The sequence below is a fragment of the Harpia harpyja genome, chromosome 25 (assembly GCF_026419915.1).
Source record: "Harpia harpyja isolate bHarHar1 chromosome 25, bHarHar1 primary haplotype, whole genome shotgun sequence".
Taxonomy (NCBI): domain Eukaryota; kingdom Metazoa; phylum Chordata; class Aves; order Accipitriformes; family Accipitridae; genus Harpia; species Harpia harpyja.
In genome coordinates, this window is record NC_068964.1 from 659,165 (window position 1) to 687,032 (window position 27,868).

Consider the following 27,868-nt stretch of genomic DNA (forward strand, 5'->3'; position numbering starts at 1 on the left):
TTGGGGGGTGCAGGGGAGCGTGCAAGGCTCGGGGAGGGGGGGGGGAGCGTGCAAGGCTCAGGGGGGACAGAGTGTGCACAGCCGGGGGGGGAGTGTGCACGGTCCAGGTGTGACAGTGAGCGTGCCCGGCTGGGGACGAGCGTGCCCGGCTCCAGGTGTAAGCGTGCCCGGCTGGGAGTGAGCAGGAGCGTGCAGGGCTCGGGGAGTGAGTGTGCAAGGCTGGAGCGTGCATGGCTTCCCAGGTGAGTGTGCACGGCTGGAGGAGGGAGGGTGCACAGCTCCAGGGGTGAGCGTGCCCGGCCCCGGGGCTTGAGGGTGAGCGTGCAAGGCCGGGGCTGGGGGTGAGGGTGAGTGTGCACAGCTCCGGGGGTGAGTGTGGGCATGCACGGCCGGGGGTGAGCGTGCACGGCTCGGAGGGGGATTGTGCACGCTCGGGGGTGACGGTGAGTGTGCAGGGCCTGGGGGGAGCGTGCACGGCTGTGAGTGTGAGTGTGCACAGCTCCCGGGGAGCGTGCACGGCTTGGTAGGGGGGGAGACTATGGCTCAGGGGTGAGTGTGAGCGTGCACGGCCTGGGGTGAGCGTGCACGGCTCCCGGTGCGAGTGTGAGCGTGCACGGCCTGGAACGAGCGTGCACGGCCTGGGGTGAGCGTGCACGGCTCCCGGTGCGAGTGTGCACAGCCTGGAATGAGCGTGCATGGCCTGGGGTGAGCGTGCGCAGCTCCCAGTGCAAGTGTGAGCGTGCACGGCCTGGAACGAGCGTGCACAGCCTGGGGTGAGCGTGCACGGCTCCCAGCACCAGTGTGAGCGGTGCACGGCCTGGAGTGAGTGGTGCACGGCTCCTGGTGTGAGTGTGAGCGTGCACGGCCTGGAACGAGCGTGCACGGCCCGGGGGTGAGCGTGCACGGCTCCCGGTGCGAGTGTGAGCATGCACAACCTGGGGTGAGCGTGCGCAGGTCCAGGTGTGAGCATGCCCGGCCTGGGGTGAGCGTGCACAGGTCCAGGTGTGAGCGTGAGCGTGCATGGCCCAGGGTGAGCGTGCACGGCCCGGGGTGAGCGTGCGTGGCTGGGGGTGAGCGTGCGCTCCTCCGGGGCTGAGCGTGAGTGAGTGTGCCCAGCCAGGGCCTGAGCGTGCCCGGCACCAGGGCTGAGCTGTGAGCGTGCACGGCCCGGCATGAGCGTGCACGGCCACGGCTGAGCGTGCAAGGCCCGGACTGAGCGTGCAAAGCCTGGAGTAAGCAAACGTGCATGGCTCCTGGGCCTGAGCGTGAGCGTGCAAACCCAGGGCTGAGCGTGCAAACCCGGGGCTGAGCGTGCCCCCGGCCCCGTGCTCACACCTACCCGAGCGTGTGTGCGCGTGTGTGCGCGCCCCCCCCCGCTCCCCCCCCCCCAAATCCCGCCGCTCGTGCTCCCGACCCGCCCTGCGCGTGGCGGCACACGCGTGTGCGAGGCGTGCGGGGGATGCTGCCGGGGGCCGGTTCCCCCCCCCCCCGGGTGCCCGTGGGCCTCGTGGGGGGCCCCCGGGGCGACTTTAGGGTCGGGGAGGCGCCATGTGGGGCCCCCCCCAACCGGGCCCCCCCTGGGCGTTTCGGGGCACCCTGGGGGCCCCCCCCCGGCACCCGCCTCAGCCTGGAGGGCGGCAGCAGGACCGTGGCCGGTAGGAATCCGGGGTGGGGGGGGGGGGGGGGTCTTGGAGGGGGGGGGGGGTGTCAGGGGTGAGGGGACCCCAAGATTGGAGGTAGAGTTTGGGGGGGGGGTCCCGGGGGGCAGAGTTAAGGGTGTATTGGGGGGGGGGGGGAAGAGTTTGGGGGGGGTCTGGGGGGGGGCAGGGTTAAGGGGACCCCAAGATTGGAGGGAGTTGGGGGGGGGTAGGGTTTGGGGGGGTCTTGGGGAGGGGCAGAGTTAAGGGTATGTTGGGGGGGCAGGGTTAAGGGGACCCCAAGATTGGGGACAGAGTGGGGGGGGGCAGAGTTAAGGGTATATGGGGGGGGGTCAGAGTTTAGGGGGGTCTGGGGGGGGGCAGAGTTAAGGGGAACCCAAGATTGGAGGCAGGTGGGGGGGGCAGAGTTAAGGGTATGTTGGGGGGCAGAGTTAAGGGGACCCCAAAATTGGGGACAGAATTTGGGGGGTCTCGGGGGGGGCAGAGTTTGGGGGGGTCTTGGGGGGGCAGAATTAAGGGTGTATGGGGGGGGCAGAGTTAAGGGGACCCCAAGACTGGGGAGAGAGTTTAGGGGGGTCTCAGGGGGGCAGAGTTAGGGGTATATTTGGGGGGGGGCAGAGTTAAGGGGATTTGGGGGGGGGGGGTCAAAGTTTGGGGGGGTCTTGGGGGGGGGCAGAATTAAGGGGACCCCATGACCAGGGGTGGAGTAAAGGGTATTTGGGGGGAGTGTGGAATTTGGGGGGCAGAATTAGGGGGACCCCCAGGCCGGGGGCAGAGTTAAGGGGATTTGGGGGGGGGGGGGGGAGAGTTTGGGGGGGGGCAGTTCAGGGGATGTTGGGGGGGGGGAGGCAGAGTTTGGGGGACCCCAGGAGCACAGGGATGTCCCTTGGTTTTCGGGGGGGTGAGCGGGGGGGTGACGTCGGGGACGGAGGGGAGGGACGGGGGGAGGGGCAGAGGGGAGGGGGGGAGGGGGGGTGGGGGACCCCGAGGGCTGCTGGGAGTTGAGGGGGGGGGGGAGGGGGGGGGAGGGAGGCCCCTCCCTGACACTGGGGTGACCCCATGGCCCCCCCATACCCTTCCCAGGACGCCTGGGGCCCCCCCCAAATTCTCCCCAGACTCCTGGGTCCCCCCCCCGCCAGACCACCTGGGCCCCCCCAAATTCTCCCTGGATGCCTGGGTGCCCCCCCCCCAGGGCTCCTGGGTCCCCCCCGGTACCCCCCTCCCAGCCACCTTGGCCCCCCCAAATTCTCCCCGGACACCTTTGTCGTCCCCCCCCCCTCCCCGACCACCTGGGCCCCCCCAAATTCTCCCCGGACGCCTGGGTCCCCGCTGCCATAACCCCACAGCGAGTGGAAGGGGGGTGGGGTGGGGGGGATGTGGGGGTCCCCCCTGTCCCCCCCCCGTGTCCCGTTTCCCCCCCCCCCCTCCTCTTTGTCCCGCTGTCCCCTCAGGCTCCTGTCCCCCCCTCGTCCCCCGTCCCCCCCCGTCCCCCCCAGATTACCACGGCGGCCGCTCCCGCAGGAAGAGCGTCCCCGGGGGGAAGCAGTACAGCATCAACATGGACGCCCCGCCTGCCCCCCCCTTCCGGCCCTCGGTGAGCACACGCCTGTCGCCCACGGTTACCCTCATCCCGCACACGCCTGTCGTCCCGGTTACCGTCGTCCCGCACACGCCTGTCGTCACGGTTACGGTCGTCCCGTACGCGCCCGGCGTCGCGGTCGCTTTCACCCCCGGCCACGCGTGTCGGCGTGGTTGGGGTAGTGCCCCCGCGCATGCTTGTTGCCGTGGTTACCGTGGTCTCGCACACGCGTGTTGCCGTGGTTACGCCAGCCTGTACATGTATGTTGCCATGGTTACCTCATCCTGCACACGCGTGTTGGTGTGGTTACCCCATCCTGTACATGTACGTTGCCATGGTTACGCCATCCCGCACACGCGTGTTGCTGTGGTTACCCCATCCTGTACATGTATGTCGCCATGGTTATGCCATCCCGCACACGCGTGTTGCTGTGGTTACCCTATTGTGTACATGTATGTCGCCATGGGTAAGCTACCCCACACACGCGTGTTGCTGTGGTTACCCCATCCTGTACATGTATGTCGCCATGGTTACGCCATCCCGCACACGCGTGTTGCTGTGGTTACCCCATCCCGTACATGTATGTCGCCATGGTTACGCCATCCCGCACACACGTGTTGCTCTGGTTACCCGATCCTGTACATGTATGTCGCCATGGTTACGCCATCCCGCACACAGCGTGTTGCTGTGGTTACCCCATCCTGTACATGTATGTTGCCATAGTTTACCTCATCCCGCACACGCGTGTTGCTGTGGGTTACCCCATCCTGTACATGTATGTCGCCATGGTTACGCCATCCCGCACACACGTGTTGCTGTGGTTACCCCATCCCGTACATGTATGTCACCATGGTTACGCCATCCCGCACACGCGTGTTGCTGTGGTTACCCGATCCTGTACATGTATGTCGCCATGGTTATGCCATCCCGCACACGCCGTGTTGCTGTGGTTACCCTATTGTGTACATGTATGTTGCCATGGTTAAGCCACCCCACACACGCATGTTGCTGTGGTTACCCGATCCTGTACATGTATGTCGCCATGGTTACGCCATCCCGCACACGCGTGTTGCTGTGGTTACCCCCATCCTGTACATGTATGTCACCATGGTTACGCCATCCCGCACACGCGTGTTGCTGTGGTTACCCCATCCCGTACATGTATGTCGCCATGGTTACGCCATCCTGCACACGCGTGTTGCTGTGGTTACCCTTTGTGTACATGTATGTCGCCATGGTTACGCCATCCCGCACATGCGTGTTGCTCTGGTTTACCTGATCCCGTACATGTATGTCGCCATGGTTACGCCATCCCGCACACGGTGTGTTGCTGTGGTTACCCTATTGTGTACATGTATGTCGCCATGGTTACGCCATCCCGCACACGCGTGTTGCTGTGGTTACCCCATCCTGTACATGTATGTTGCCATGGTTACGCCATCCCGCACACGCGTGTTGGTGTGGTTACCCCATCCTGTACATGTATGTTGCCATGGTTACCTCATCCTGCCACCACGTGTTGGTGTGGTTACCCCGATCCTGTACATGTATGTCGCCATGGTTACCCTCATCCTGCACACGTATGTCGCCGTGGTTACCCCATCCTGCACACAGATGTCGTCATGGTTACCCCGCTCCCACGTCTCCGTGGTTACCACGGTCCTGCACACGCCTGTCCTCACGGTTGCACACACGCGTGTGACCGCGCTTAGCCTGGTCCTGCGCGTGTATGTTGCCGTGGCGACCTTGGTCCTACACGTGTGTTGCCATGGTTACTCAGGCCCTGCCCATCCCCCACGTCACCGTAGTTACCGTGGCCATGCACACGCCTGTTGCCATGGTTACCGTCACACGTGTCGCCGTGGCTATCATGTCCTGCGTGCCTGTTGCCGTGGATACCCTGGCCCTGCACGTGCCCGTTGCCGCGGTTACCGTGGTCCTGCCCATCCCCGTTGCCATGGTTACCCTGGCCCTGCCCACCCGGGGACCCCCCTCCCATGTCGCCGCGCTCCCCCCTCCCTCCCCGCACACGCATGTTACCACGGTTACCCAGACCCCCCCGCTCCTCCACACGCCCGTTGCCGTGGTAACCCCGGTCCCACGTTACCCATCACCACGGTAACCCCGGTCCTATGCCGCCCGTTGCCATGGTAACCCCCAGTCCTATACTGCCCATCGCCGTGGTAACCGTGCTCCTATATTGCCTGTCACCACGGTAACCCCGTCCTATGTTACCCGTTGCCATGGTAACCCTGGTCCTATACAACCTGTCACCATGGTAAAACTGGTCCTAGACTACCCGTCACCATGGTAACCATGGTCCTATGTTACCCGTTGCCACGGTAACCCCGGTTACCCATCACCACGGTAACCCCGGTCCTATGTTACCCGTTGCCATGGTAACCCTGGTCCTATACAACCTGTCACCATGGTAACCCCGGTCCTATGTTACCCGTTGCATGGTAACCCTGGTTCCATGTTACCCATCACCACGGTAACCCCGGTCCCGTGTTACCCATCACCACAGTAACCCGGTCCTATGCCACCCGTTGCCATGGTAACCCCGGTCCCGTGTTACCCGTTGCCATGGTAACCCTGGTCCTATACAACCTGTCACCACGGTAAACCCCGCTCCCCTACAACCCATCACCGTGCCACCCCCGGTCCCATCCTGCCTGTCACTCCGCTTACCCCATCCATCGCCATCGCCGCCCCCCCCGCCCCCCCAAACCCCCCGACCCCCCCAAACCCCCCGACCCCCCCGGCCCCCCCCGGCCCCCCCTCAGCCGCCTGTACCCCAGCAAGGCTTCCTGAGCCGCCGCCTGAAGAGCTCCATCAAGCGCACCAAGAGCCAGCCCAAGCTCGACCGCACCCAGCAGCTTCCGGCAGATCCTGCCCCGCTTCCGCAGCGCCCGACCACGACAGGTGGGGGGACAACGCGGGGACAACGCGGGGACGCCTCGGGGACACCCTGGGGACACCCTGGGGACACGAGCGCCGGGAATGGCCCGGGGGGGGATAGCCAGGAGGATGCGGGGATGGTCTTGGGGTTGGGGGGTGAGGGGGGGTGACGTGGGGACGGTCCTGCTCAGGTGGCACCGGGATGGACGTGGGGACGGTCCTGGTCTCTGGGTGTCCCCGAGGTGGGGACAGGGACGGTCCTGATGTCACGTGGCACCAGGGCGGACGTGGGGACGGTTCTGGTCTCTGGGTGTCACCAGGCTGGGGATGGGGACGGTCCTGCTGCCCAGGTGGCACCAGGATGGATTTGGGGATGGTCCTGGTCTCTGGGTGTCCCCAAGTTGGGCATGGGGACAGTCCTGATGCCCAGGTGACACCAGGGTGGGTGTCCCCAAGTTGGGGACAGGGACGGTCCTGCTGCCCAGGTGGCACCAGGATGGATTTGGGGATGGTCCTGGTCTCTGAGTGTCCCCAAGTTGGGGACAGGGACGGTCCTGATGCCCAGGTGGCACCAGGATGGATGTTTGGACAGTCCTGCTCAGGTGACACCAGGGTGGATGTGGGGACAGTCCTGGTGTCTGGGTGTCCCCAAGTTGGGCATGGGGACAGTCCTGATGCCCAGGTGACACCAGGGTGGGCATGGGGACAGTTCTGATCTCTGGGTGTCCCCAAGTTGGGGACAGGGATGGTCCTGCTGCCCAGGTGGCACCAGGATGGATTTGGGGATGGTCCTGGTCTCTGAGTGTCCCCAAGTTGGGGACAGGGACGGTCCTGATGCCACATGGCACCAGGGTGGATGTGGGGACAGTCCTGCAGCCCAGGTGACACCAGGATGGACTTGGGGACAGTCCTGGTCTCTGGATGTCCCCAGGCTGGGGCTGGGGACAGTCCTGCTCCCCCGTGTCCCCAGGCTGGGCACAGGGACGTCCCCATTCCCTGAATGTCCCCAGGTTCAGTGTGGGGGGTGGCCGGTCCAGGTGTCCTCCAGCCGGACAGAGGGACAATCCCCCGTGTGGGGCAGGACCCCAATGTCCCCGCTGTCCCCAATGTCCCCGTGTGGGACAGGTCCCCAGTGTCCTCACTGTCACTGTGTGGGGCAGGTCCCCAATGTGTCCTTGTCCCCGTGTGGGACAGGTCCCCACTGTTCCCAGTGTCCCCATGTGGGCCAGGTCCCCCATGTCCTTGTCCCCATGTGGGGCAGGTCTTTGCGGTCCCCATCCCCATGTATGGCAGGTCCCCAGTGTCCCCAATGTCCCCATGTGGGGCAGGTCCCCAGTGTCCCCAGTGTCACCGTATGGGGCTGGTCCCCAGTGTCTCCATGTGTGGCAGGTCCCCAGTGTCCCCAGTGTCACCCTATGGGGCAGGTCCCCAATGTCCTTGTCCCCATGTGTGGCAGGTCCCCAGTGTCCCCAATGTCCCCATGTGGGGCAGGTCCCCAGTGTCCCCAGTGTCACCGTATGGGGCTGGTCCCCAGTGTCCCCATGTGGGGGAGGTCCCCAGTGTCCCCAGCGTCTCCATATGGGGCAGGTCCCCAATGTCCTTGTCCCCCTGTGGGGCAGGTCCCCAGTGTCCCCAGTGTCACCGTATGGGGCTGGTCCCCAGTGTCTCCATGTATGGCAGGTCCCCAGTGTCCCCATATGGGGCAGGTCCCCAATGTCCTTGTCCCCCTGTGTGGCAGGTCCCCAGTGTCCCCCACTGTCACCATGTGTGGCAGGTCCCCAGTGTCCCCAGTGTCTCCATGTGTGGCAGGTCCCCAGTGTCCCCAGTGTCCCCATGTGGGGCAGGTCCCCAGCGTCCCCAGTGTCCCCATATGGGGCAGGTCCCCAATGTCCCCGGTGTCACCGTATGGGGCTGGTCCCCCCTGTCCCCATGTGGGGCAGGTCTCCCCCACCCTCTGCAAGGCGGGTTCTTGCCGTGTCATCGTCCCCCCGCCTTGGGGACACGTTGGGGACCGGGTGGCCGGGCAGGTGGCGGGCAGCACCGGCGCCGTTTATAGCCGGAGCCGGTGGGTGGGAGCTGGGCGCAGGATCCGGCCTGGCACCCGGCCCGGCGTCACCGTCACCGGAGCTGTGGATGGGGTACGGTCCCTTGTCCCAGGGGGGGTGGTGGCGGCGGGGGGGTTGTCCCATGTCCCCGGTGTCCCCAGGGATGTCCCTTGTCCCTGGGGAGATGGTCCCCAGGGATGGGGTCTCCTGTCCCCAGGGGGGTCCCTTGTCCCCAGGGTTGGCCGCTTGTCCCCAAGAATGTCCCTTTTCTCCAGGACATTGTCCCCAGGGATGGGATCTCCTGTCCCCAGGGGGGTCCCTTGTCCCCAGGGATGTCCCTTGTCCCTGGGGAGATGGTCCCCAGGGATGGGGTCTCCTGTCCCCGGGGGGACACCCCCTTGTCCCCAGGGTTGGCCACTTGTCCCCAAGAATGTCCCTTTTCTCCAGGACCTGGTCCCCAGGGGATGGGGTCTCCTGTCCCCTGGGGATGTCCCTAAGGATGTCTCTGGTCCCTGGGGGGGGGTTCCTTGTCCCCTGGGATGTCCCATGTCCCCAGGGAGATGGTCCCTGGTTGCAGGGGTTTTCCGTCCCCTTGTCCCCAAGGGAGTCCCTTGTCCCTTTCCCTGGGTCCTCACTGCTCCGGGGGTCCCTTGTCCCCTTAATCCTCGGTGGTCCCCAAGGGGGGGGGGTGTCCCTCATCCCCTGCTCCCAAGGAGCGTCCCTGCGGTGTCCCCTGTCCCCAGCAGCATCCCTTGTCCCCTTCCCACGATGGGTCCCTTGGAAGGGGATGTCCCTTGTCCCCTGTCCCTTGGGATGTCCCCCGGAGGATGTCCATTGTCCCCCACCTCAGGGGGATGCCCTGGGGGGGGGATGTCCCTTGGGATGTCCCCTGGGAAGATGTCCCTTGTTCCCAGGGGGATGCCCTAGGGGGGGACGACCCTTGTCCCTTGGGATGTCCCCGGGGGGGGGGGTTGTCCCTTGTTCCTATAGGAAAAGGGGGGGTGCCCGCTCGCCAAGGTATTTTTAGCCATGCCACCCCCGCCACGCTGGGTGCCGGTGACACAGTGACGGTGACGGCAGCCGGGAGCGGTGGCCGTGGGGACAGGGACGGGGACATGGCGGGGCCGCTGCTTACGCAGCCCCGGGGCTAAATATAGTGCCCGGGGGTGGCTCACCTGCACCGGCTGCTGAGTGCGAGGGGGGGGCCGGATGCCTGGGTCCCCCTGTTTTGGGGGGGCTGGATGCCTGGGTCCCTTCCGTCTGAGGGGCCCAGATGCGTGGCACCCCTGTTTGGGGGGGGGGCGGATGCCTGGGTCCCCTTTGGCGGGGGTCCTGGATGCCTGGGACCCCTGTTTTTGGGGTCCGGACACCTGGGTCCCCCTGTTTTGGGGGGGGGCAGATGCCTGGGTCCTTTTTGGCTGGGGGGGTGTGTCCGAATATCTGGGTCCCCTCTGGCTTTGGGGTGGGGGTGGAGCGCTCCCCTCATGCCTGGGTCCCCTGGGGAGGTGACGTTGGGGGTTGGGGTGTGGGGGTCGCTCCCGTGTCCCCCCCCCCCCCATGTCCCATCCCGTGTCCCCCCCCGCCCCCGCCCTGACTCTGTCTCTCTCTGTCCGTCCCGGCGCCGTGGACGTGTCCCCAGGTCCCGCGCGGATGCCCCAGGTACCCCCCCCCCCCCGCCACCGCCACCGTCACCCCCCGCTCGCATGCCACCACCACCACCGTCACCCCCCTGGGCACCTCCCCCATCCCCCTCCTTACCCTGCCAACCCCCCCCCGAGCGTCCCCCCCCGTGTCCCCACAGGGCCCGGCTGATGCAGAGCTTCAAGGAGTCGCACTCCCACGAGTCCTTGCTGAGCCCCAGCAGCGCGGCCGAAGCGCTGGAGCTCAACCTGGATGAGGACTCCATCATCAAGGCGGTCCACAGCAGCATCTTGGGCCAGGAGTTTTGCTTCGAGGTACGGCCCGGCCCTTCTCATCACCCTCCTGGGCCATCACCGTGGCATCTGGTCACTCGTTGGCCGTCGCCCGCAGGTGACCACGGCCTCGGGGACTAAGTGCTTCGCCTGCCGTTCGGCCGCCGAGAGGGACAAGTGGATTGAGAACCTGCAAAGGGCGGTGAAGCCCAACAAGGTGAGGGTGTCATGGCCGCGGGGGGCGGTCAACTGGTAGGGATGGGGATGGTCAAGTAGTGGGGATGAGGATGGTCAACTGGTAGGGATGGGGATGGTCAACTGGTGGGGATGGTCAACTGGTGGGGATGAGGATGGTCAACTGGTAGGGATGGGGATGGTCAACTTGTAGGGATGGTCAACTGGTGGGGATGAGGATGGTCAACTGGTGGGGATGAGGATGGTCAACTGGTATGGATGGGGATGGTCAACTGGTAGGGATGGGGATGGTCAACTGGTGGGGATGAGGATGGTCAACTGGTAGGGATGGGAATGGTCAAGTAGTGAGGATGAGGATGGTCAACTGGTGGGGATGAGGATGGTCAACTGGTATGGATGGGGATGGTCAACTGGTAGGGATGGTCAACTGGTGGGGATGAGGATGGTCAACTGGTATGGATGAGGATGGTCAACTGGTATGGATGGGGATGGTCAACTGGTAGGGATGGGGATGGTCAACTGGTGGGGATGAGGATGGTCAACTGGTAGGGATGGGAATGGTCAAGTAGTGAGGATGAGGATGGTCAACTGGTGGGGATGAGGATGGTCAACTGGTATGAATGGGGATGGTCAACTGGTGGCGATGGGGATGGTCAGCTGGTAGGGGTGTTGATGGTCAGCTAGGGGGGTTGAGGGTGGTCAACTGGTATGGATGAAGATGGTCAACTGGTATGGATGAGGATGGCCAGCTGGTAGAGATGGTCAACTGGTGGGGATGTTGATGGTCAACTAGTGGGGATGAGGATGATCAGCTGGTAGGAACAGGGATGGTCAGCTGGTAGGGATGTTGATGGTCAACTAGTGGGGATGAGGGTGGTCAACTGGTATGGATGGGGATGGTCAACTGGTATGGCTGGGGATGGTCAGCTGGTAGGGATGGGGATGGTCAGCTGGTGGGTATGGGGGTGGTTAACTGGTAGGGATGGAGCTCATCAACTGGTGGGGATGGTCAGCTGGTGGGGATGGAGATGGTCAGCTGGTGGGGATGGTCAACTGGTATGGGTGGAGATGGTCAAGTGATAGGAATGGGGATGGTTAACTGGTGGGGGTGGGGATGCGGATAGTCAGCTGGTGTGGATGGTCAGCTGGTATGAATGGGGATGGCCAACTGGTGGAGAAGGACATGGTCAACTGGTAGAGGTGGTCAACTAGTGGGGATGGTCAGCTGATGTGGAAGGGGATGGTCAGCTGGTGGGGATGGAGATGGCCAGCTGGTAGAGATGGGGTTGGTCAGCTGGTGAAGATGGTCAGCTGGTGGGGATGGGATGCTCAATGGGTGGGAATGGGATGGTCAGCTGGTGGGGATGGTCAGCTGGTGGGGATGGAGGTGGTCGCTGGTGGTGATGTCCCCAGGGGTCACCCTGGCCCTTGGGGTCACCGTGCCCTGGGGTCGCTGGTCCTGGTGGCCACTCTCCGCTGGGGTTTTCCCCTGGTGTCACCCCTGCCCCAGGGTCACTGTCCCCATCTGCCCCCACCCCCAGCTCTCCCTGCCCCTGTCTCTCCCACCGCCCTGGGCTCCCCCACGCTCCACATCCCACACCCAGATGTCCTCACCCCCGGCTGTCCCCACGTCCCCTGCTCACCTCCCTCCCTCCCACCCCTCCTCAGGACAACAGCCGGCGGGTGGACAATGTCCTGAAGCTGTGGGTGATCGAGGCGCGAGACCTTCCCCCCAAGAAACGCTACTACTGCGAGCTGTGCCTGGACGACATGCTCTACGCCCGCACCACCAGCAAGGCGCGCACCGACAACGTCTTCTGGGGAGAACATTTTGAGTTCAACAACCTGCCGGCCGTCCGCACCATCCGCCTCCACCTCTACAAGGACACCGACAAGAAACGCAAGAAGGACAAGAGTAACTACGTAGGGATGGTGAGCATCCCCATCGCCAGCGTCACCGGTCGGCACTTCGCCGAGCAGTGGTACCCGCTCAGCCAACCCAGCGGCAGCAAGAGCAAGGCGGGTTGTCCGGCTCTCCGCGTCAAGAGCCGCTTCCAGACCATGAGCATCCTCCCCATGGAGCTCTACAAGGAGTTCGCCGAGTACGTCACCAACAATTACCGGATGCTTTGCGCCGTCTTGGAGCCCGTGCTCAGCGTCAAGAGCAAGGAGGAGGTGGCCTGCGCGTTGGTGCACATCTTGCAGAGCACCGGCAAGGCTAAGGTGGGGGGGCTGGGGGGGTGGGGAGGGGTGGGGAAGGAGGGGGTGGAGGTGGGGTGGAGGATTGAGGATGGAGGGATGGATGGATGGAAGGAGGATGGATGGTTGATGGATGGATGGAGGACAGATGGATGGATGGATGGATGGATGAAGAATGGATGGAGGACAGATGGAGGGTGGATGGATGGATGGAGGACAGATGGATGGATGGAGAGTGGGTAGAGGACAGATGGAGGATGGATGGATGGATGGATGGAGGACAGATGGAGGATGGATGGATGGATGGATGGAGGACAGATGGATGGATGGATGGATGGATAGAGGACAGATGGAGGATGGATGGATGGATGGATGGAGGACAGATGGAGGATGGATGGATGGATGGATGGAGAATGGATGCAGCAGGATGGACAGACAGTTGGGAGTCAGGTAGAGGATGGATAGTGGTTGGATAGACGAGAGACACATGGAGGAGGGATGGAGAAGGATGGGCAGAAAAGGATGAACAGAGAGATGGGGGACGGATGGAGGATGGAGAGAGGACAGACAGAGCAGGGATGGAGGATGGCTAGAGAACAGATGGAGGATGGATGGAGGGATGGACAGATGGAGGAGGATGGACAGCCACATGGGAGATGGCGGGTTGGATGGAGGATTGAGGATGGATGGAGGATGGATGGAGGACACACGGAGAATGGATGGATGGAGGATGGTTGGAAGAGAATGGACAGACTGATGAGAGATGGATGGAGAAGGGATAGAGGGCAGATGGAGGCTGGATGAAGGACAGACATGGAGGGTGGCTGGAGGGATGGAGGATGGATAGATAGAGGATGGGGGAAGGATGGATGGAGCACAGATGGATGATGGATAGGAGGACAGATGGATGGATGGATGGAGGACGGACAGATGGATGGATGGATGGATGGACAGAAGATGGAGGCAGGACACAAGGGTGCACGGAGGGTGGGCAGGGCCAGCCTGGCCAGGCTGCCGGGGCGTAGGCAGGCATTGGGCTGCCCTGACGGCCGTGGGCAGGACTTCCTGTCGGACATGGCCATGACGGAGGTGGATCGCTTCATGGACCGGGAGCACCTGATCTTCCGGGAAAACACCCTCGCCACGAAAGCCATAGAGGAGTACCTGAAACTCATCGGCCAGAAATACCTCAAGGATGCCATCGGTGAGCTCCACTGGCACTGGGGAGTCCCTGTCATGGCCAAGGGTCGCCATCATGGCCGGGGCCCCATCGGCATGGCTGTGGGATGGTGGGTGGTCCCCACACATGGGTCATGTCCCCATTGGCATGGCCATGGGATGGTTGGGTGGTCTCTTCTCACGGCCGGGTCCCCGTTAGGGTACAATTGGGTGGTCCCCAGTCCCTGGTCGTAGCCAGGTCCTCATGGGCACGGCCATGGGACGGTTGGGTGATCCGTTCTCATTGCCCTGTCCCCTTTGGCATGACTGTGGGATGGTGGGTGGTCCATTCTCACGGCTCTATCCCCACTGGCATAGCCATGGGATGTTGGGTGGTCCCTTCTCATGGCCGTGGGACAGTTAGGTGGTCCCCTCTCATGGCTGTGTCCCCATTGCTAGGGTCATGAAATGGTTGGGTGGTCCCTTCTCATGGCCATATCCCCATCGGGCTTGGCTGTGGGACGGTGGGGTGGTCCCCGGTCCCCTCTGATGTCCCCGTCCCCACCCAGGTGAGTTCATCCGGGCGCTGTACGAGTCGGAGGAGAACTGTGAGGTCGACCCCATGAAGTGCTCGGCCTCCACCTTGGCTGACCACCAGGCCAACCTCCGCATGTGCTGTGAGCTCGCCCTCTGCAAGGTGGTCAACTCGCACTGGTGAGTCCTCGGGGCTGGGGACATCCCCCGGCGTCCTCACCGCGGGTCCCTGACCGTGTCCCCCCCCGCCACGCAGCGTGTTCCCACGGGAGCTGAAGGAGGTCTTCGCCTCATGGCGGCTGCGATGCGCTGAGCGGGGCCGCGAGGACATCGCCGACCGGTTGATCAGCGCCTCGCTCTTCCTGCGGTTCCTCTGCCCCGCCGTGATGTCCCCCAGCCTCTTCGGCCTCATGCAGGAGTACCCCGACGAGCAGACTGCCCGCACCCTCACCCTCATCGCCAAGGTCATCCAGAACCTGGCCAACTTCACCAAGTGAGCGCCCAACGTGAAGGAGGGAGGGATGGTGGTGGGTGACGGTGGTCAGGTGGAGGGAGGAGGGATGGTGGGGGACACAGGTGGGCGAGGAGGAGAATGGAGGCATGGTGGAGGGAAGGTGGATCCGTAGGTCCATGGGTGGATGGACGGGTGGATTCATGGGTGGATGGAGAGTAGATGGATGGGTGAGTTGATGGATGGACAGAAAATAGATAGATGGGTAGAGGTGGGTGGATGAGCTGATGGATGGATGGATGGATGGATGGAAGATAGCTGGATGAGCTGATGGATGGACAGAAGAAGGATAGATGGAAAATGATTGGCTGAGTTGGTGGATGAATGGATGAATTGATGAATAGATGCGTAGAGAAGATGAACAGATGAACAGAAGATGGATGATTTGATGGATGATGAGTGGGAAATGAGTGAGTGGATGGGTGGGTGAGGTGGTGGATGGAGGGAAGATGGAGGAACAGAAGATGGCTAGATGCATGGAAGGTGGGGGGATGAGTTGATGGGTGTAAGACAGATGGATGAGTCGGATGGACAGAATATCGACAGATGAGTTGGATGGATGAATTTGGTGGCCAGAAGGATGAACAGATGGATTTATGGATGGATGGAAGATAGATGGATGGAAGGAAGGAAGATGGACAGATGAGCTGGTAGATGGATAAGTTGGGCAGAAGGATGGATGGATGGATGGAAGGAAGGAAGATGGATGGATGAGTTGGTGAATAGATGGATGGAGAACAAACGGACAGCAGAGCTGGATGAATGCCAAACGTGGCTTTATGAAGGGATGCCTGGAAGCCGAAGGGACAGAAGGGACAGAGGGTGGGCAAGGCCAGTGGTGGGGGACAACAGTCATGGGGGGGGGCCAGCGCAGACCCTGCTGAGTGCCTGGCCACAGGTTTGGCAGCAAGGAGGAGTACATGGCCTTCATGAATGAGTTCCTGGAGCTGGAGTGGACCAGCATGCAGCAGTTCCTCTACGAGATCTCCAACCTGGACACCCTCACCAACAGCACCAGCTTCGAGGGCTACATCGACCTGGGCCGCGAGCTCTCCACCCTGCACGCTCTCCTCTGGGAGGTCATGTCCCAGCTCAGCAAGGTACCCCGGTCACCTGAGACCCCCGTGGTAGGGGGGTGTCACCTGGACACGTGGGTCCTCTTCTGGGGGGGCGATCAGTGGCCTGGATGCCTAGGTTCTCCCCAGGGGAGATTCTGGCATCCTGGACATCTGGGTGCCCCTGGAGGGGCATTTGGGGGTCCCATCCACCTCTGCCCCCTAAGGGGAGGTCATTGGGGTCCTATCCACCCATGACCCGCCAGGTGACATCATTGGGGTCCCAGGCCCCCGCGTCCCACCAGGTGACATCATTGGGGTTCCAGCCCCCCGTGTCCCACCATGGGAGGTCGTTGGGGTGCCATCCACTTGTGCCCACCCAGAGATGGTCATTGGGGTCCCATCCACCCATGTCCCCCATGGCCATTGGGGTCCCAGCCCCCCATACACCCCCAGGGGAGGTTATTGGGGTGCTGGGGTGGGGGGGTGGGGATGCGTGGCTGACCTGCCCCCCAGGAGGCCCTGCTGAAGCTGGGCCCGCTGCCCCGGCTGCTGACGGACATCAGCGTGGCCCTGCGCAACCCCCACCTGCAGCGGCAGCCGAGCCAGGGGGAGCGGCTGCCCCCCAAGGGGCTGGTGCTGCGGGGGCCCTCGGCCGACCTCCAGCCCTACCTCGTCCGCGACCTCAACAGGTGAAGACCCCCCAAGAACTCCCCTGTGTCCCCCCACATCCCCACGGTACCCCCACAACCCCGTGATACCTCCACATGCCACCCCGTGTCCCCCCCACTGTGTCCCCCAATGTCCCCGTGGTGTCCCCCCATGTCACCCCGGTGGCCCTCGGTCTCACTTGGGGTGTCTCCCCCCACCGTGGGTCCCAGTGGTCACCCGCTCTCTGCCCCCGCAGCTCTGTTGACCTCCAGTCCTACATGGTGCGGGGCCTCAACAGGTGGGTGATGGGGACGGAATGGGGACAGGGATGCGGATGGGATGGGGACAGTGATGGGATGCGGATGAGGTGGTGATGGGATGGGATTGGATAGGGATGGGGATGAGGATGGGGATGGGGATGGAGATGGGGATGGAGATGGAGATGATGGAGGTGGAGATGGGGATGGAAATGGGGCTGGAGACTGAGATGGGGATGGGGATGGAGATGGGGATGATGGAGATAGGGATGGAGATGGGGATGGAAATGGGGATGGAGATGGAGATGGGGATGGGGTTGGAGATGGGGATGGAGATGGAGATGATGGAGATAGGGATGGAGATGGGGATGGAAATGGGGATGGAGATGGAGATGGGGATGGGGATGGAGATGGGGATGGAGATGGAGATGGAGATGGGGATGGAGATGGAGATGGGGATGGGATGGGATGGGGATGAAACGGGGTTGGGGATGGAGATGGGAGTGGGATGGGGACCTCTCTCCAGCTCCACCTCACCGGAGGTCCTGGCCCCGCCTTAACCCCCATCCCCCCCAGCTCCATGGAGGTGCCCCGCCTGCCCTCCCCGCCGCAGGAGAAGGGGCCGCAGGAGGTGCTGGTCCTGAGCCGCCCCCCCCTGGCCCGCTCCTCCCCCGCCTACTGCACCAGCAGCTCCGACCTGACGGAGCCCGAGGGGGGCCGGGGGGCTCTGGGGGTGGGCAAGAGCGTCTCCATGCTGGACCTTCAAGACGGCCGCGTTGACAGCGTCCCTAGTTTGCCCGCCGAGCTGCTCGCCGCCGGTGGTCCGGCCCCAGGGGGGGCCGGAGGGGGCCTGCGTCCCGGCCGCCTCTCGCAGGGCAGCGCCTCCAGCCTGGCCCCCCCTCGCCTGGGGGTACCCGAGCCGGGGGGGCCGCAGTTGCGGGTCCCCCTCTCCTTCCAGAACCCCCTTTTTCATTTGGCGGCTGACGGACCCTTGCGAGGACCCGAGCCGGGGGGTGAGGGGCCCTTCGCCCCCCCCCTGCACGGGTACAGCAAGAGCGAGGAGCTGGCGGCTCCCCCCCCCAAGCACATCACCCACAGCCACAGCTACAGCGACGAGTTCGCCCGGCCGGGGGGGGACTTCGGCCGGCGGCAGCTCTCCCTGCAGGACAGCCTGGCCCCCCCCCAGATCACCATCGGGGCCCCCCCGCCCCCCACCCCTCGGGGGGCTCGGGCGGGGAAAGGTGGGGGGCCGGGGCCGGCGGCCCTGGGGGTGCCCCCCAAACCGCGGCCGGCCAGCGGGAACCTGCTGGCGTCGCCCGAACCGGCTTACGGACCCCCCCGCTCCCGGCAGCCCTCCCTGGCCAAGGAGGCGTCGGTGGCTGGGATGAAGCCGCCGGTCACCAAGCAGGTGGGGGGACACATGGGGGGACGTGGGGACATGGTGGGGATGGGAGACATGGTAGGGCTGGAGGGCATGGGGACGTGGTGGGGATGGGGGGCACGGGGGCTGTGGGGGACGTGGAGGGTATGAGGGACATGGGGATAGGGTAGGGCTGGGGACATGGTGGGAACATGAGGGTTACGGGAAGCATGAAGGATCTGGGGGACATGGGGACTTGGTGGGGACGTGGAGGGACATGGGGATATAGGGGACATGGTGGGAAGATGAGGGCTATGGGAAACATGGAGGACGTGGGGACATGAGGGACGTGGGGGATGTAGGGGAACCTGGGGACGTGGAGATATGGGGGAACACGAGGGACGTGGGGGATGCGGGGTGACGAGGTGGGGACGGGGACACAGAGGGACATGAGTGACATGGGGCATGGTGGGGATGGAGGGACGTGGATGGACATGGGAGACTTTGTGGGGACATGGCGGGACACGCAGGACACGGGGACATGTTGACCTCCGGTCCTGCATGGCGCGGGGCCTCAACGGGTGGGTGATGGGGACGGAATGGGGACAGGGATGCGGATGGGATGGGGACAATGATGGGATGGGGACGAGGTGGTGATGGGATGGGCATGAGGATGGTGATGGGTGGACATGGTAAGGCTGTGGGGGGACATGGGAGACGTGGGGACACAGGACACGGCGGGGACAGGGAGGGCTGCTGCGGGGACACGTCATGGGGACGAGAAAGACCAAGCCCGTCCTCGTGCCCCCACCACGTCCCCCCCAGGCCTCGCAGACGCCATCGACGCTGAACCCGGTGATGCCGGCGGCGGAGCGCACGGTGGCCTGGGTGTCCAACATGCCGCACCTCTCGGCCGACATCGAGAGCTCCCACATCGAGCGCGAGGAGTACAAGCTCAAGGAGTACTCCAAGTCCATGGACGAGAGCCGGCTGGACCGGGTAGGGACCATCGACGGACCCAGGTGTCCGGAGCTGCGGGGGGGGGCAGGGGTCCTGGGAACCCAGGTGTCCGGGCCCCAGGAGATGACCCTGATGGACCCAGTTGTCCAGGCCCCAGGAGACGACCCTGATGGACCCAAGCATCCAGGTCCCAGGAGATGACCCTGATGGACCCAAGCGTCCAGGTCCCAGGAGATGACCCTGATGGACCCAAGCGTCCAGGTCCCAGGAGATGACCCTGATGGACCCAAGGTGTCCAGGCCCCAGGAGACGACCCTGATGGACCCAGTTGTCCAGGTCCCAGGAGATGACCCTGATGGACCCAGTTGTCCAGGTCCCAGGAGATGACCCTGATGGACCCAAGGTGTCCAGGCCCCAGGAGATGACCCTGATGGACCCAGTTGTCCAGGTCCCAGGAGATGACCCTGATGGACCCAGTTGTCCAGGTCCCAGGAGATGACCCTGATGGACCCAAGGTGTCCAGGTCCCAGGAGATGACCCTGATGGACCCAAGTGTCCAGGTCCCAGGAGATGACCCTGATGGACCCAGTTGTCCAGGTCCCAGGAGATGACCCTGACAGACCCAGACATCACTTGTGGTGGAAACCAAGGTGTCTGGGCATCACTTCAGGGGGGACCCAGGTGTCCGGCTGCCACCATGCTGGAAACCAAGGTGTCCAGGTGTCACCACAGGTGGTCTCAGGTGTTTGGGTGTCATCTTGGTGGAGACCTAGGTGTTCAGATGTCACCACAGGTGGTCCCAGGTGTCTGGGTGTCACTGTGGAGGGAACCCAGGTGTCACCACAGGTGGTCCCACATGTTTGGGTGACATCTTGGTGGAGACCTAGGTGTTTGGATGTCACCATGGTGGGGACCCAGGTGTCACCACAGGTAGTCCCAGGTGTCTGGGTGTCACCATGGTGGGGACCTAGGTGTCCAGGTGTCACCACAGGTTGTCCCAGGTGTTTGGGTGTCATCTTGGTGGGGACCTAGATATTTGCTCATGACCATGGGGACCTAGGTGTTCGGCCATCACCGTTGGGGGTCCCAGGTGTCTGGGTGTCACAGTGGTGGGGACCCAGGTGTTCAGGTGTCACCGCTGGGGGGGAACCCGGGTGTCCGGTCGTGGTGGGGATGGGGAGATGCCGCCAGCGCCCTGCAGTGTGGGCTGTGGCAGGTGAAGGAGTACGAGGAGGAGATCCACTCGCTGAAGGAGCGGCTGCACATGTCCAACCGCAAGCTGGAGGAGTACGAGCGGCGCCTGGTGTCGCAGGAGGAGCAGACGAGCCGCATCCTGCTGCAGTACCAGCACCGCCTGGAGCAGAGCGAGAAGCGCCTGCGGCAGCAGCAGGCGGAGAAGGACTCCCAGATCAAGAGCATCATCGGCAGGTGAGGGAGGGACCCGGCCCCGGGGACAGCGAGGGGACACCGGGGACGCTGGGGGGGTTGGGGAGGGAGAGGGGGGTAAGGGGAGGTCCGGTGGGACTTGAGGGTTGGGGGGCATGGAGGGGTGTGGGGGCAGGGTGGGACGTGAGGGACGTGGGGACACGAGGGATGTAGTGGAACATGGATGACACGGGGACACAGAAGGACGTGAGGGACATAGATGACAGAGGGACAGTGGAACATGGATGACATGAGGACACAGAGGGACTTGGGGACACAGAGGGACATGAGGGATGTAGTGGAACATGGATGACATGGGGACACAGAGGGACTTGAGGGACATAGATGACAGAGGGACAGTGGAACATGGATGACCTGGGGACACAGGGACAGTGGAACACGGATGACATGAGGACACAGAGGGACATAGTGGAACATGGATGACATGGGGACACAGAGGGACTTGAGGGACACAGAAGGACATGAGGGATGTAGTGGAACATGGATGACATGGGGACTCAGAGGGACTTGGGGACATAGAAGGACATGAGGGACAGTGGAACATGACATGGGGACACAGGGACAGTGGAACACAGATGACATGGGGACACAGAAGGACATAGTGGAACATGGATGACATGGGGACACAGAGGGACTTGAGGGACACAGAAGGACATGAGGGACATAGATGACATGGGGACACAGGGACAGTGGAACATGGATGACATGGGGACACAGAGGGACATGAGAGTCAGAAGACCATGAAGGACAGGGGGACATGGGGACACAGAAGGACATGAGGGACATAGATGACATGGGGACACAGAGGGACAGTGGAACATGGATGACATGGGGACACAGAAGGACATGAGGGACAGTGGAACATAGATGACATGGGGACACAGAGGGACATGAGAGTCAGAAGACCATGAAGGACAGGGGGACATGGGGACACAGAAGGACTTGGAGGCAAGAGATAGACGTAAAGGATCTGGGGGTGGAGGGGGACATAGAAGGACATGGGGACACAGAGGGACATGGGGGGACATAGAGGGACACGGAGATTGCAGGGACATGGGGAACATGAGGGAGATAGAGGGACATGGAAGATATGGGGACATGGGTGACAGAGGGAGACGGGGGACATGGGGACACAGGGGGACATGGGGACACAGAGGGACATGGGGACACCGAGGGACATGGGGGATACCTGGACATAGCAGGACATGGGGGTGTCCCCTCCTGTCCCTGCATGTCCCCCGGACGGTGGCGATGTGACCCCCAGTGCAGCCTGTCCCCGCCATGTCCCCATGTGTCCCCAGGGTGTCCCTGGGGGGTGGCAGCCTGTCCCTGGTGGGGTCCCTGGGGGTGGTAGTGTGTCCCTGGGGTGTCCCTGCTATGGCACTGGGGTGTCCCCACATGTCCTTGGGGTGAGTGGCAGTGGGTGTCCCCATCCCCATGCTGTCCCTCAGGTCATAGCGTGTCCCCAGGGGGGTGTCCCTGTGACCTGGGGGTGTCCCCGGGGTGCCCCTGAGGGTGTCCCTTGGTGTCCTTGGGGGTGGCAGCATGTTCCCAGGGGTGTCCCTGGGGTTGGCAGCATGTCTCGGGGTGGGGGGGGCATCCCTGGGGTGTCCCCATGACCCAGGGTGTACCTGAGGTGTCTCTGGGGGTGTCCCCATGACCCAGGACGTCCCCAGGGTGTCCCTAAGGGTGGCATTGTGTCCTTGGGAGGTGTCCCCAGGGCTGTCCTTACGACCCAGGGTGTCCCCATGACCTGGGGTGTCCCTGGGATTGTCCCCATGTCCTTGGGGTGTCCCTGGGGGTGTCCCCATGACCTGGGGTGTCCCTGGGGTTGTCGCCATGTCCTTGGGGTGTCCCTAGGGTGTCCCTGGGGGTGTCCCCATGTCCTTGGGGTGTCCCTAGGGTGTCCCTGGGGGTGTCCCCATGACCTGGGGTGTCCCTGGGATTGTCCCCATGTCCTTGGGGTGTCCCTAGGGTGTCCCTGGGGGTGTCCCCATGACCTGGGCTGTCCCTGGGGGTGTCCCCATGACCCCGGCGAAGCCTGGTCCCGGGCCAGGGGGTGTGTGGGGGGGTGTGTGTGTGTGTTTGTGTCCCCGAGGGGCGTCCCCGGGGGGTGGCAGCGGGACCCCGGGGGGTGTCCCCGTGTCCCCGGGGTGCCCCCCCGGGGGTGGCAGCGTGACCCCGGTGAAGCCTGGCCCCGCAGGCTGATGCTGGTGGAGCAGGAGCTGCGCAGGGATCACTTGGGCGCCCACGACCCCCCCGAGGGCCGGCGGCGGCTGCTCGACGCTCAGGTGGAAATTACAATGTCATTGCTCTGCTCCGTGTGACATCGGCCATCCCACGCCGCGCTGGGGGCGGGGCCCGGGGGGGGGACACACACACACAAGAACCTGGGGCACCCATGGGTGGGGGTATCCCTAGGGAGTTATGGGCACCCATGGGTAGGGGTATGGGCACCCCTAGCAGGGTGTATGGGTATCGCTGGGGGGGGGTCTGTGGGCACCCCAGGTGGGGTATGGGCACTCTTGGGGGGGGGGGGGCAGGGTATGGGCACCCATGGGTGGGGGTTTGGGCACCCCTGGGGGGGTCTATGGGCATCCATGGAGGGTTATTGGGACCCTAAGAGGGATATGGGTACCTATGGGGGGGTTATCGGCATCCCCGGGGGGGGGTGGGCACCCATGGGTGGGGACACGGGCACCCATAGAGGGTTATGGGCACCCTTGGGGGAGTATTGGGGGGGGGGGGTGTCTATGGGCAGCCCTGGGGTGGTGGGGACGCCCTTTGGGGGGGGGTATGGGCAGCCCTGGGGGTGTGGGTGGGGGGAATTGGGGGTCTATGAGCAGGGCTGGGAGGGGGTGGGCACCCCTGGGGGGGGGGGTTGGCATCGCTGGGTGGGGGGGTACTGGGGGGGTATGGGCACCCCTGGGGGGGATTGTCACTCCTGGGGGGGGGTAGTGGCACCTCTGGTGGGGGGGTCGGTGACCTATGGGGGGGGCTATGGTCACCTATGGGGGATGTAGGGGGACAGGGCCATCCCTAGAGGGGACATGGGGATGCCTGGGGGGGGGGGGACGACAACGACATGGTGGCCCCTGGGGGGATATGGTCACCCTTGGGGGGGGACAGAGCCATCCCTGGGGGGACATGGGGTCCTGGGGGGGGAACCTGGGGACCCATAGGGGGCTGGGGGGGGGGACAGGGCCAACCTCGGGGGGGGGGGGACACCTGGGGTGGATATGGTCACCCCTTGGGAAATAGGGACCCCAGCGGGGGGACACAGCCTCCCCTGGGGGGGGGACAGGGCCACCCCTAGTGGGGACAGGGCCACCCCCAGGAGGGATCTGGTGACCCACAGGGGGATGTGGGGGGGGGACAGGGCCACCCCCAAGGCGGACAGGGTCACCCCTGGGGGGACATGGTCACCCCTGGGGGGGGACAGGGCCATCCCCAGTGGGGACAAAGCCACCCCTGGGGGGGGACATGGGGACCCCTCTGGGGGACAGGGCCACTCCCAGGGGTACACAGTCACCCCTGGGGGGGGACATGGTCACCCCTGGGGGGGGGTCAGGGCCACCCCAGGGGGAACAAAGTGACCCCTGGGGAGCACAGGGCCATCCCCAGTGGGGACAAAGTGACCCCCCAGGGAGAACAGGGCCACCCCTGTGGGGACAAAGTGACCCCCCCCCAGGGGGCACAGGGCCATCCCCGGGGGGACACGGTCACCCCCAGTGGGGGACAGGGCCACCTCCAGGGAGGACACTGGAGGGACATGGTGGGGGGGTGACAGAGCCACAGCACCGTCATCCCCCCCCGCCCCCCCCAGCCTAGGAGCAGGGCCACCAGCGTGTCCCCAAGGCCACCTTCCCCCCACCAAGTGATGGAGCCGGTGACGGACCCCCTCCTTGGGTTGGGGTCACCCCCAGCCACCTCAGGGCCACCCCCCCCCCCCCAAGGCCACCACCGGGACACAGCGTGTCCCCAAGTCCCCCCCCCCCCACACCCTCCCGACCCCTCCCGTGGGGACGAGCGTGTCCCCCCCCGCGGTGGCCCTGACCCCCGTGTCTCTCTTCATCCTAGCTGTCCGTCAGGTAGCGCGGGCCAGCCCTGCCATTGTCACGGGACCCTCGGCCTCCGGTGACACGCCAGGTGGGTCCTCCCGTCCCCGTCCCCGTCCCCATTCCCCTTCCCCCTAGGTAGCATCCAGGGGACATCGGGGAACCCTCGGGGACACGATGCTGGAGTGTCCCCCATGTTCCTCCTGCGCCCCCATGTCCCTCAGGGACACTGGGGACATGGGTCCAGGATGTCCCCAAGACCATCTTGTGTCCCCAATGTCCCTCAGGGACACTGGGAACTCTTGGGGACATGGACCTCAGGTGTCCTCATCTCCCTCTTGTGTCCCCATGTCCCTCAGGGACACTGGGAACTCTTGGGGACATGGACCTCAGGTGTCCTCATGTCCCTCTTGTGTCCCCCAGGGACACTGAGAACCCTTGGGGACATGGATCCAGGATGTCCCCAAGACCATCTTGTGTCCCCATGTCCCTCACGGACACTGGGGACATGGACCCAGATGTCCCTCATGGACACTGGGAACTCTTGGGGACATGGACCTCGGGCGTCCCCATGCCCCTCTTCTGTCCCTGTGTCCCCCAGGGACACTGGGAACTCTTGGGGACATGGATCCAGGTGTCCCTATGTGCCTCTTGTGTCCCCATGTCCCGCAGGGACGCTGAGGACCCTTAGGGACACACAGTGCTGGGGTGTCCCCATGTCCTCTGGACACCGGGAACCCTTGGGGACACAGATCTAGGGTGACCCATGTCCTTATGTCCCCTGAGGGACACCGGGAAACCCTTAAGGACATGAATCTGAGGTGTCCCCATGCCCCTCTTGTGTCCCCATGTCCCTCAGGGACACTGGGAACCCTTAGGAACGCAGATCTGGGGTGTCCTTATGTCCCCAGGACACTGGGAACCCTTGGGGACATGGATCTAGGGTCACCCATGTCCTTCTTGTGTCCCCACGTTCCCTGAGGGACACTGGGAAACCCTTAAGGACATGGATCTGTGGTTCCCCATGGTCCCTCTTGTGTCTCCATGTTTCCCTGGGGACACTGGGAGCCCTCGGGGACATGGATTTGAGATGTCCCCATGTCCCCAGGACACTGGGGAACCCCTGGGGACATGGATGTTGGCATGTCCCCATGTCCCTCTTGTGTCCCTGCGTCCCCTAGGGACATTGGGAACCTCTGGGGACATGGATCCAGGGTGTTCCCATGTCTCTCATGTGCCCTTCCAAGGACGTTGGGGACATGGATCCAGAGTGGCCCCATGTCCTGCAGGGACACTGGGAACCCTTGGGGACGCAGATCCGAGATGTCCTCATGTCCCCAGGACAGTGGGAACCCTTGGGGACATGGATCCAAGGTGTTCCCATGTCCCTCTTTTGTCCCCATGTTCCACCATGGTCACTGGGGACCCTTGGGGACATGGATCCATGTGTCCCCATGTCCCCCAGGGACACTGGGAACCCTTGGGGACATGGACCCAGGGTGTTCCCATGTCCCTCTCTCCCCCTGGGGACACGTTCCCCAGGTGTCCCCATGCCCCTCCTGTGTCCTGGTAGGACCTTGTCCCCTCCCCGGCATCCCCCATCCCGATCCGTCCCAGGGGACACGGATTTGGGATGTCCCCATGTCTCTCGTCCCCCCAGCACCTCCGTGACACGGATCCGGGGTGTCCCTGACCCTTCTGTGTTGTGGCCAGGACACGCCACGGGGACGTCCTTGTCCCCTCCTGGTGTCCCTTGTCCCCTGTCTATCTCAGGGGACATGGATCCAGATTGTCTCCCAGGGACACTGGGAACCCTTGGGGACATGGACCCAGGGTGTCCCCATGTCCCTCTTGTGTCCCCATGTCCCCCAGGGACACTGGGAACCATTGGGAACATGGACCTGGGATGTGCCCATGTCCCTTCTGTGTGCCCATGTCCCTTCTGTGTCCCCATATCCTCTTGGGGACATGGGCCCAGGGTGTCCCCATGTCCCTTGGGACACCAGGGAGTCTTAGGGGACATGGATCCAGAGTGTCCCCATGTCCCTCTTGTGTCCCCATGTCCCTCAGGGACACTGGGGACATGGATCCAGAGTGTCCCTATGTCCCCATGTCCCTCAGGGACACTGGGAACCCCTGGGGACATGGATCCAGGGTGTCCCCATGTCCCTCTTATGTCCCCATGTCCCTCAGGGACACTGGGAACCCTTGGGGACATGGATCCAGAGTGTCCCCCTCTCCCTTCTGTGTCCCCCAGGGACACCGGGAACCCTTGGGGACATGGATCCAGGGTGTCCCCTTGTCCCTCCTGTGTCCCCATGTCCCCCTTAGGGACATGGACCTGGGGTGTCCCCATGTCCCCTTGGGGACATGGTTCTGGGCTGTCCCTGTCCTGCCTATGTCCCCCATGGGGGTGACGACAGTGGGGACAACAAGGTCACCGTCCCCTCTGGGGGTGGCTGGCGGGGGGGGGGGGGCCACCCACCGTCCCCCAGCGCTGGCGCCCGCCGTCACCCGCCTCGTCTCCATCCTCGTGTCTCGTGTCTGTCCCCATCTCACCTCACCCGGGCTGGGGGGGGGGGAGGTGACACGCGCGTCCCTGTGCCATGTCCTGTCCGGGGCTGGGGTGGGGGGGGGGACAGGGGACATTTTGGGGGGGGGGGGGGGGGTGTCCTACCAGCGCCGGAGGGTCCCACCGAGCTGTCGCAGGTGAGTGCCGCACCGCGTCGGGGAGCTGGGGGGGGGTGGCAGAGGGTTTGGGGGGGGGGGTGTGTGGGGTGGTGGGTGACTTGGGGACATTTGGGGACACTTTTTTTTTTTGGGGGGGAGCGGGGAACGGGGGGGGTGAATGAGCCCCCTCGGTGCCTTGCAGGAGAGGCAGCTTTCCGCCGTGGGTGCAGCAGACCCGGGTGTGAGTTGGGTCGGGGGGGTCCCCGCGCGACCCCCGCCTCCGCCCCCGCCACCCCCGATCACGGCCAACGGCGAGCTGCGCGGCCCCGCTGCTGAGCACTAGCACCCGCCCCGGGGGCCACCGGGACCCCCCCAACCCCCCGCCCCGGGGCTGGCGGTGGCCCCCGGCGACCCCCGGGGAAGAGGAGGCGGAAGGGAAGGTGGTGGGGAGGGGGGGGACGGAGGAGATCCCCCCCCATCCCCACCTCCCGCCCCGGCCTCGTGCGAGACGAGGCGGCCCTCGTGCGAGGGAGCGGGGAGGCTTCGCGCGAGCCGGCTCCCTCGTGCGACGGGAGCGGGGCGGCCTCGTGCAAGGGCTCCTCGTGCGACGGGAGCGGGGCGGCCTCGTGCGACGGCTCCCTCGTGCGACGGGAGCGGGGCGGCCTCGTGCGACGGCTCCCTCGTGCGACGGGAGCGGGGCGGCCTCGTGCAAGGGCTC

At 64.3% G+C, this 27,868-nt stretch overlaps 1 protein-coding gene across 1 annotated transcript; it reads left to right on the plus strand.

The window, feature by feature from the left end:
• SYNGAP1 (synaptic Ras GTPase activating protein 1) lies at positions 1-27,620 on the plus strand. Its single transcript, XM_052774924.1, is given in 19 exon segments — positions 1-1,655; positions 3,155-3,252; positions 6,024-6,110; positions 6,112-6,150; positions 6,152-6,162; positions 9,985-10,138; positions 10,215-10,313; positions 11,960-12,514; positions 13,550-13,694; positions 14,218-14,362; positions 14,439-14,675; positions 15,592-15,793; positions 16,265-16,440; positions 16,656-16,697; positions 17,233-18,064; positions 18,842-19,015; positions 20,193-20,404; positions 22,626-22,713; positions 27,353-27,620. Coding segments are annotated over 19 exon segments (3,633 nt in total). The 5' UTR covers positions 1-1,459; the 3' UTR covers positions 27,494-27,620.
• Positions 27,621-27,868: the final 248 nt, after the last annotated feature.